We start from the raw sequence: 10,935 nt of genomic DNA, 5'->3' as shown, positions 1-10,935 counted from the left end.
AGGGCTAATGCTAGAAGGAATGAAGAAGATAATATGAATCAAGAGGTTCATCCCCAATCTCCTCCTCATGCTCTGATTGACCCATTGATTGAGAATGTTAAAAATGCAGAGTTTAGATCGGCGTTCCAAGTGTTAGTGCAAGCCGTGACGGCAAAATCCAATAAGAAAGTGGTAGCTCCCATGATCCCAAATGTGGGTACGACGGCTTCAAGAGTGATAGATTTTATGAGGACGAATCCTCTAGAATTTTATGGCTCCAAAGTTGAGGAGGATCCTCAAGAGTTTATAAATGAGTTCTATAAGGTGTTAGACATTATGGGGGTTACTTATGTGGAGAAGGAGGAATTGGCCGATTACCAACTCAAGGGGGTTCTACAAGTTTGGTTTAATCAATGAAAAGAAGCTAGATCGGTAGGACTAGGTCCCATAGAGTGGGAAAGGTTAAAAAACAACTTTTCTTAATAGGTTTTTCCCTCTAGAGATGAGAGAGGCTTTGTTGCTCGAGTTCATAAACCTTAGGCAAGGTAAAATGAGTGTTAATGATTATGCGTTGAGGTTTACTCAATTGTCGAAATACGCTCCATCCCTAGTGGCCGACTCTAGGTCCTGAATGAGTAAGTTTGTGTCTGGAGTGTCCGATTTAGTAGTAAAAGAATGTCGTACCGCCATGCTCATTGGTGACATGGATATTGCTCGACTTATGACTTATACCCAACAGATTGAAGAAGAGAAACTAAAAGGGAGAGTTAGGGAGAAAAAGAGGATTAGAAATGATGATGAAACTTTCTCTCATGTAAGGTTCAATGGACATGGTCGTCCTAAGTATTGACAATGGTTTACCGGGAAAGACTCCTCAAATGCTCCTAAGTATAGTGAAAATAGGGTTTCTAACCCTAAACCGTAAGGAATTAGTAGTGAATCCCTATGGATTACTTGTGCTAGATGTGGAAAGAGACATAAGGGAAGATGTTTAGCCGGAATGGATGGTTGGTTTAGTTGTGGTGAAAGTTGCCACAAGATGATGAATTGTCCAAAGATGAAGGCTAAGGGAAGAGAGTATAAGCAAGTTGCTCCTAGTGGTTTGGATTGGAATGCTCCAAAACAAAATAGGTTTTATGCTCTCCAATCTAGAGGTGAACAAGAGTGTCATCCAAATGTTGTTACCGGTATGTGTTTTACGCTTTATTAGATTCCGATGTTTCTTTGTCTTTTTTGACTTCAAATTTGATATGCTGGACTTTGTTATTGTCTTTAGTATTAATGGGCTGCGTTAATGTTATTGTCTTATGGATGGTAGAACCCGATATGATCGTTATGAGTTTTGGGTATGTTGAAAAGATTTGATGAGTAGGTTGTTTAGATAATACCTTGAGATGTTCAATTAGTAGACTTCTATAGAGGGTAGTAGTATAGTTCACCAAGGGTTAGGATTATCTTGTGAGATATATGTGAAAGCTTGGTGATGAGTTTATCCGACCTTAGAATTGAAAGAAAAGGTGCTTAGAAAGTTCGTTTAGGCTTTCTCCCAAGGGGGAGATGGTGAGCTTAGAAAGCAAGGTCGGTGAGTGTTCCTAAAGTTTATAATATGGCTTACTTGAAATTCTCACCTTGAAAAGTATAATGAGTTTGGGAAGTTTCGTCCCCATTTTGTAGGACAATAGGAGATCATAGACCGGCAGGTTAAGAAATAGAAGAACAAGGAAGTTGCTTCTGTGAAAATGCCATATAGGTATCTTTTAGTGAGGATGGCCTGGTCTGGTCAGTACCTAACCGGGCCTCTTTTGTTCCAATGAATTTGAATTTGAAAACAAAAATGTCTGTTATAGTTGTAATATTTAATTTTAATTCACTAGTTAATATTCAAGCAAGAAGAAAAAATTCCCATTTTTTATGTAATGTCAAATAAAATATATGAAATAGAAAATTTGATAAAAAAATGTTTCATTTCTCTTTCTGCTTTTTGATTTTATGTTTACCATCTTGCTGGACTTAAAAAAAGAAGCTTTCGAGCATTCCACAATGCATTTTTATGTTATGATTTTAGTCGTTTTGACGGCCCTATCTTATCATATCTTAATTACCACAATTCCCATGTTCGACAAAAATTGCATTTGTATACAATAATCGGATTATAGCGGGTATAGTTTAGTGGTAGAAGTGTGATTGGTTCTATTATCCCTTAAATAGTTAAAGGGTCCTTCGGTTTTATTCATATTCCGATCAAAAACTTTATTTCTGAAAAGGATTTAATCCTTTTCCTCTCAATGAAATATTCGAGAATAAATACACATTATCGTGATTTGTATCCAAAGGTCAGTTAGACATTGAAAAATTGGATTATGAAATTGCGAAATAGAATTTTTGAAATGGATCAACACTTCCAATTGAATAAGTATGAATAAAGGATCCATGGATGAAGATATAAATTTTATTTCTAATCGTAACTAAATCTTCAAGATTTTATTTGTAAAGAAGAAAGTGAAGCAAAATAGCTATTAAATGATGACTTTGGTTTACTAGAGATATCAACATATTGTTTTAGCTCGGTGGAAACAAAATACTTTTCCTCAGGATACTATTAAATAGAAATAGAGAATGAAATAACTAGAAAGGTTGTTAGAATCCCCCTCTTCTAGAATGATCATCTATAAAGCTATTCGTTTTATCGGTATTTAGATCAAAAGCTGACATAGATGTTACGGGTAGAATTCTTTTTTTTTCGAATTTTGTTCACATCTTAGATCTATAAATTGACTCATCTCCATAAAGCAGCTGAATGAAACCAAAGTTTCATGTTCGGTTTTGAATTAGAGACGTTAAAAATAATGAATCGACGTCGACTATAACCCCTAGCCTTCCAAGCTAACGATGCAAGTTCGATTCCCACTACCCACTCTATATCTATTTATTCTAAATATTTGAATCTATTCATTAAATTCATTAAATCAAATTTAGGTTGTTAGTATTAGTACATCATTGAATATACAATTCAAAAAATTATTTCACATTTGATTCTTTCTGTTTTTCTTTTACAAACAAAAAGTTAAAACACGAAAAAAAAAATCAGAATGAAAAGCGTCCATTGTCTAATGGATAGGACAGAGGACTTTTAAACCTTTGGTATAGGTTCAAATCCTATTGGACACAATTTATTTCCATATATATATATATATATATATTTTGATAACAAGAAAGACTATTTGAATATTTGAATCCAAGATGCTTAAGTCCTTTTTTTATTAAGATTAAGACAAAAGTGATAAATATTTCTTTATGCTTGTTCTTGAAGTATAAAATGGTCCATTTGTTCCTGAATAGCTTCCTTCAAAAGGGCTTCTGCTTCCTCGATAAATGTCTTGGTAAAAGATATGATTTCTTGGAACTGAGGTTTAGTAGTTTTTAAGTAAGTACCTAGCTCAACAAGAAATTTCCTTACCTATCCAACTTCTAATGAATCAAGATAGCCGTTTGTTCCGGTATAAATAGTCATTAGTTGCTCTTCTGTGAGAGGAGCTGATTGGGATTGTTTAAGCAATTCACGTAATCGTTGACCTCTTGCCAATTGATTATGAGTAGCTTTATCGAGATCAGAAGCAAATTATGCAAAGGCTTCTAATTCTGCAAATTGCGCTAGTTCTAATTTTAATTTACCAGCTACTTGTTTCTTGGCTTTTATTTGAGCTGCGAACCCCACTCTGGAAACGGAGATACCCATATTAATAGCAGGTCTGATTCCAAAATTGAATAGGTCGGTGGATAAGAAGATTTGTCCATCAGTAATGGAAATTACATTAGTAGGAATATAAGTCGAAACATCTCTGGATTGAGTTTGAACTATTGGTAAGGCGGTCATACTTCCTTCACCTAAACTAGAACTTAATTTAGTGGCTCTTTCCAAAAGGTGTGAATGCAAATAAAAAAACATCTCCTGGATAAGCTTCACGACTGGGTAGTCTTTGTAAGAGAAGAGACATTTGGCGATAAGCTTGCGCTTGTTTGGAGAGATCATCATAAACTATTAAAGTATGTCGTTCACGATACATAAAATATTCAGCCAGAGCTGCTCCTGTATAAGGTGCAAGGTATTGTAATGTAGCAGGGGAATCCGTTGTTTCGGCTACCACAATAGTGTATTCAATCGCTCCCCTTTACTGTAAAGTAGTTACTACCTAGGCCACAGAAGACGCTTTTTGCCCAATAGCTACATAAACCCATATTACATTTTGACCTTGTTGATTGAGAATCGTATCTGTGGCTACTACTGTTTTACCGGTCTCTCTGTCCACAATATTTAATTCTCGTTGACCACGCCCTATAGGGATCATCGAATCAATAGCAATAAGTCCGGTTTAAAGAGACTCATATACGGAATGGCATGAAATAATACCGGGGGCGGCAAATTCAATTAATCGAAATTCAGAAGCTGAAATTTCACCTCTACCATCAATAGGTTTAGCCAGGGCATTTACAACACGACCCAAATAAGCCTCACTCACGGGGTATATAAGCAATTCTTCCTGTTGCTTTTACATAACTTCCTTCTTGTATCAACAAACCATCGCCCATTAATACAATACCAACATTATTTGATTCCAAATTCAGAGCAATGCCTATTGTACTCTCTTCAAATTCTACTAATTCACCCGCCATTAGTTCATTAAGACCATAAATACGAGCAATGTCATCGCCTACTTGAAGTATGGTACCGGTATTTACAATCTTTACTTCTCTATTATATTGTTCAATACGTTCACGGATAATATTACTAATTTCGTCAGCTCGAATGGTTACCATGATTATTTCTTTATTCTTTTTTGAAAGAAAAAAATAATACCTACAGTAGAAAGACTAATCAGTTATTTCTTTCATTGTTCCCAACATGCCAATATTGGCACTAATGGTACGTAAATGTAATTCATTGTTCAAACAACTATTCAGAGTTCATAGAGCTCCTCGTAAGACTGGTTGGAAAGCCCGTTCTCGGACTTGATTAATCGCCATTTGTTGTTCAAACTGAATCTTTTCGTTTTTGTAATTTTCTAGTTGTTCCAAAGTTTTATAAGTTGAATTAATCAAATTCAATTTTTCTCATTCTATCTCGGAGTATCCATTCACTCGAAACTGCACGGCTTCGGTTTCTACTTTCCACAAATGAGAAAGAACTTTTTCGAGTTTTTCAATAGCCCCCCCACGCAGTTCTTCTGAATTTCGAATAGTATTCAAGATCCTCTGTTTTCGATTATCTAATAAATCACTTAATGAAAGTAGATTATTTTTCCATTCCTTCCCAAATTCCATAATCCCATCCCGAACCAAACATGAATCTTTCGATCCATTTGGCTCTCACGCTCAATTACTTAAGGTAAATTCTCATATCTTTTTTTTATGAATGGAATGAGCCTATCTTCTCTTCTTTGTTCATATTCCAAAAAGATATCGAAACTAATGTAAGACCAAAATAGTCGGAGGACTCTACTGAAAAACTCAAAAATATGTAATTGTCAGCAAACTTGTTTCTTTTTTCATATGATCTCCTCTTATAGATAGACTAAAAAATCGAACAGAGTTCTTTTTGTATTACTTTGCCCCTCTTTTTATTTATTTTATTATTTTTTCTAAAATTGAGTAAAAAATAAAAAATATTTGAGTAGTTAGAAATTATGAACTAATGAACTAGCCCTTTTATTGGTTATTGGAACACTAACACTTACTAAAAAGAGTTTCCCATGGTCTATGAACGGGAAGGATGAAAGTGAGTCAGTAGGCTAATTCCTCATCCACAAATCAGCCCTTCCCGTAGGTTCTTTTCTCAAAGAATAAAGAATGGGAGGAGCAAAATCTTGATAGAATTTGAAAAAGCAAACGACAAGTCGAAGGCAATAAAATATGAAAAAGAAATATATTTTTCATATTTCTTAGCTAAGATTAAACAAAAGGATTTGCAAATAAAAGTGCTAATGCTACAACTAGTCCATAAATTGTTAAAGCTTCCATAAAAGCTAGAATAAGCAATAGCGTACCTCGTATTTTTCCCTCTGCCTCAGGCTGTCTCGCAATACCCTCTACAGCTTGAACTGCAATAGCCCCTTGAACAACTCTAGGTCCAATAGAAGCAAGCCCTACAGCCAATCCATCAACAGTAACGAAAGCGGCAACAATCAGTGGATTCATGTTAAGTTCCTGGTACCAAAAAAAGAAATGGTTAATGATACAATCAACCAATAAATTTTGACTTAATTATTCCCTCACTAGGACTCATCCAGTCGAAGTAACTAAGAACTTCAGATTGAAGTAATAAGATTATTGAATCATCAAAACAACTTCGATATATCTTTTTTAATTTTTAGCCACAGAGTCTTCGTGAACCCATACGACTTTCGTTCTTCCATTTCTTGTTCTTTGTTCTAACTGTTAGTTGAATTATTTCTTGATTTCATCCGTTTATTCATTCAATTCACAGTCACAAGGGGCCGGAAGGACTTCTAGTCTATTAGAATCCCCTAGAGTAGTAAAATATATCTTCAGGTCATTTGATATATAACTAGCACTAGGCAATATCTAATATCACATTTACGTGTCTTTCTTCCACAACGTAAACCAAGAATTCATCTTAAATTCAATCCTATTCGAGAATCAAGCGTCGAAACATCTTAAAGGGTTCGCTTATAGTTATTCAAGTACAGATACCTCCCGCCCCTTTCTAAATTACTAAAAAACCTTGATTTTTTTTCGAATTTCAAAATACTTTGTTCTTATTCTTAGTTAAATATATGGAATAGACCAAATGCTAAGAAAATTTGAAAAACAAGCAAGGAAAAACCTTTTTTATTTTATTCGTCACGTCCAGGATTACGTCCGGGATCATTAGATAGGAATCCAAAGACGAAGAGAGAAACAAGAAATATCACTACTGTGTAAACGAAGACTTTGAGAGTAAGCATTACACAATCTCAATGATGATTTTTTTGGAAAAAAAAAAAATACATCATCCATCACATATCCTAGTTTGACACCAAGCAACGAAGCTTTTTTCTAAAAGAATTGTCATAACTTCTTTTATAATAAGAGTTTGTCACTAACCAATTTTGTTATATACACAAGAGGAGCCTACTAAGGTCTTTCACTAGAAAGGAAAGCGCCAAAAAAGAAGGAAATAAGTTAAGCCGGATTTCTCGTGACTATCCAAGAATTTCAATGTTTGAATCGAGATTTCAAACGGTAAAGCTTTTCTGATTTTATTGATTTTATAATTTTTTTCTCTAATAAATCATGAATTTTCTAGGATATTATTAAGGATCTCATCGAAAACTTACAGCAGCTTGCCAAACAAAGCTAATAGAAAAAAGAACAGAGGTATGACTGGCATAATATCTATGATTAGATTCAAAAATAATAGGCCTCGGGCAATTAGCTGAAGAAAAAACTACTAGAATAAAGGGTCGAATTAAGACAGATACCGATCAAACTAAGGTATTAAGCATAACAGACTTTTTGTTCTTGGAGATAATTGCATTTTGATTGAGCTATTTATATAAGGAAAAGGAAAGTAAGGAAGGTCAACAAAAAATACTTCTTTTTCTTTGAACCCACCCAATCAAAAATCCTCTTTTCTCAAAGAAGAATCGAAAAAATAATATTTTCATACAATATCTTAATTAAATTATATGTAATAATCAATAAATTAAGTTGAATTCTATATCTACACATACCAAAAATATAGAAAAATCTGAATACCAATCTAATCGATTCTATAGCTATTTGGGCTAGAGTTGACAAACAAACAAAACCAGCAATATACTTTTTAGTATCACATAGAAATCTAAATGGGGTGTAGCCAAGTGGTAAGGCAACGGGTTTTGGTCCTGCTATTCGGAGGTTCGAATCCTTCCATCCCAGAACATATATATTCTTTGACAATATAGATTGTTTTTTTAACAATGTTGTGTTTAAAATCAAATGTTAGATGGAATGTGATTGTTGTTTCTGATTTTTTTCTTCGATGAATCTTTTTTTTTTTTCAAAAATGAATCGAGATACGAAAGAATCCATATTCACTATCTCATATTCTCTACTCCCTAAATTAGCCTACTTAGATTCAATTTTCTTTTTTGTAGATTTCTTGAATTTTCACCAAGAGGGGATTTTTGGTACTAATTCAACTCACCAAGTCTCTTAATTCTTAATCAATGAGGTAGGCTAAAATAGAAAAAAAGGAGCAAAAACTGGACTTAATCTGGGCTTGTTTGTCTTTGTGCCCAAACAACTCGCATTTCGTAAAAATAAAAAAGACTAGGATATCCCCTTCTTTTGATTTATGATGCATCAATCCCATAGAATGGGGTAGATAGGAGTTATCAGTGATGGGAAGGCGTTCATTTCAATATCTATAAACAGTGACAATTTCTCAGTCTATTTGATCGAATTGAAAGATACGAAACCCTCCCCATTCTTTGGATTTTATCAATCAGATGAAAAAAAAAGACTTATCTTTTTTCCTAAGATGATCAAAAGTTATTTTTAACTATAAAATTTTCTTGGAATAATGATGTCGAGAGGGGAACTTTCGAAATTGATTCGAAATTTCGAAAGAGAAATAGTTTAAATCATTCCTTAGAAGCTAATCTTTTCTCCTATTAAGTCACGTGAAGATGCAAATAAAAAGAATTCGTTTATTCGTCTTATTTTATTTATATAAATAAATTATTTATTATATATATTTATTAATTAATATTATATTATTAGACAATTTAATATTAGCGATGGGGTCTTACTAAGACTTCTTCAGAAAAATATTTATCCACCTATATCTATAGTATTATATATACTATAATATAGAAAATATAGAAGATATAGACAATACTTTATATTATGGTGTTTATACATCGCCCAACCAATGACTATTCATGATTCCATAATTGAATCAATTCCATACCGGTTCTTACATGAATGTTATGGTAAAACTTTTTTGAAACGATGTGGTAGAAAGCAACGTGTGACTTGAAGGACATGATGCGTTGTGGAATTGTACATCCACCATTTTTTGTAGGAATGAAGGTGCTCTTAGCTCGACATCATGGGTTATGTTTCACTAGAACCCCTCATTTTTTGTTGTCTTGGAATGTAAATAGTCCATGATGGAGCTCGAGTAGAAAGTATTAATTTATTTCTCGGGGAAGGGTCTAGGGTTAATGATAATCAATAAAAAAATGAAACAACTTCATAAATATATCTTAGGTATGGGAATCGAAAGAATCCAATTCGAGCAAGTTTAAAATGAAAAAATTATTGGAATTGATCAAACTTTTTCGATCCAAAGTGTTTCATGAGGGAATCCATCATCTTATAGGATTCTTTCATAAAAATCTCAAAAAGGGTATGTTGCTGCCATTTTGAAAGGATTAAAAAGCACCGAAGTAATGTCTAAACCGAATGATTTAAAATAAAACAAAATAAAGGATCCAAGAACACGGAAACACCTTTTTAATCGTCCTAATAATTGGATCAGACTAAAGAATCTGATTTTAAATGAGACAAACAAAAAAGGAGGAAAGACCGCTCAATAAATGAAATTGCCGAAAGTTTCCTTTGAATTGTTAGAAAGTTATCCAACTTGAGTTATTAGAGTATGAATGGTTTCTTTTTCATTTTAAGGAAGAACGAAGAAAAAAAGACATAGATCTTTAATTGCTTTGATAATTTTATGGATCCAGTTGTCATTTCTTAGATAGAATTCCATCAAAGACAAAACATCAATCAATCATTTTTCTCGAGCCGTATGAGGAGAAAGCTTCCTATACGTTTCTAGGGGGATGTTGTTCATCTATATCTATCCCAATGAGCCGTCTATCGAATCGTTGCAATTGATGTTCGATCCCTAAAGAGAAGGAAAAGATCTTCAGAAAGTGGGTTTTTACGATCCAATAAAGAATCAAACTTATTTAAATGTTCCTGCTATTTTATATTACCTTGAAAATGGGGCTCAACCTACAGAAACTGTTCAGGATATTTTAAAGAAGGTAGAGGTTTTTAAGGAACTTCGTCTTAATCAACCGAAATTCAATTAAGGAAATACAAAAAAGGGGGTATTGATTTGTATATAACTTTGTATGATTTTTCTCTTCTATTTTTTAGTAGTTCCTCCCTTTCCTTTTCTATTTGTATTTATTTATCATTGCTTCCAGTGAATTCGTGCTCTATAACGACAAAACCTCTTATTTTATTGTTCTTCGAAATATTAAATTCGGGCATTTCGGAACGAAATCAAGTTTGCTTATCTCAGTTAACTTGATTGAATCCATTATGAATTCAATAAATCTAAGTAAATTAAAGTAAATTGTAGTTTTGTTTTCCACTTATTTTTTTTTATTCTCTCATCTATACTTTTTTGTATCTATTTTATTTGGATTAGATTTGTAGTTCCACCAACACAAGCCCTTCTTTTTTTTACTATTTTTTATTGTTTTCAATTGATTTTTTTTTTTTTAATATTCAAATATTTATATTGACAACAGTGTATCGAACAAATATAATTCATTGTGATAAATGAAGTGAATTTATTTTGTTTTATTTTATGTTTTAAATGAATTAGAAAGTGTAAATGTATTTTTTTAGATTTCTTCTTTCAATGGTTTTTGGTTGTCTTGTCTAATCTAGTTAATTCTTCTTCTTCGGATTGGATCTACATAATTTTTTGATATTTTCTTCGGGCTGCTAACCAACGGTAGAGTACTCGACTTTTACGTGTGGCTAGTGTCTTTTACACATATGGATGAAGTGAGGTATTCATCCATACTCTCGGTAAAGTTTGGAAGACCGTGACTGATCCTGAAAGGGAATGAATGGTAAAAATTGCATGTCGTATCAACGAAAACTTCTGAAAATATTTCATTGTTCCTAGATGGGTATAAAACTGTGTTAGAATTCTTGGAACGGAAC

At 33.2% G+C, this 10,935-nt stretch overlaps 1 protein-coding gene and 1 pseudogene across 1 annotated transcript; both read right to left on the bottom strand.

Moving 5' to 3' along the window:
- Nucleotides 1-3,180: 3,180 nt before the first annotated feature.
- Nucleotides 3,181-4,794, bottom strand: LOC125828341 (ATP synthase subunit alpha, chloroplastic-like; annotated as a pseudogene).
- Nucleotides 4,795-5,654: 860 nt separating this feature from the next.
- On the bottom strand, nucleotides 5,655-6,171 carry LOC125828366 (ATP synthase subunit c, chloroplastic-like). The gene has a single exon (XM_049507680.1). It carries the CDS (start codon nucleotides 6,169-6,171, stop codon nucleotides 5,926-5,928), a length of 246 nt encoding a protein of 81 aa, XP_049363637.1. The 3' UTR covers nucleotides 5,655-5,925.
- Nucleotides 6,172-10,935: the final 4,764 nt, after the last annotated feature.

Source organism: Solanum verrucosum, unplaced genomic scaffold (assembly GCF_900185275.1).
Source record: "Solanum verrucosum unplaced genomic scaffold, falcon-dt-bn FXZP01000048.1, whole genome shotgun sequence".
In the NCBI taxonomy this organism is placed as follows: Eukaryota; Viridiplantae; Streptophyta; class Magnoliopsida; order Solanales; family Solanaceae; genus Solanum; species Solanum verrucosum.
The sequence above is the reverse complement of the archived record's forward strand: the minus strand, read 5'-3'. Positions and strand labels throughout refer to the sequence as shown.

Bases quoted from the DNA above. Each gene is read 5' to 3' on its own strand.
- LOC125828366 (XM_049507680.1), bottom strand. From the start codon at position 6,171: ATGAATCCACTGATTGTTGCCGCTTTCGTTACTGTTGATGGATTGGCT.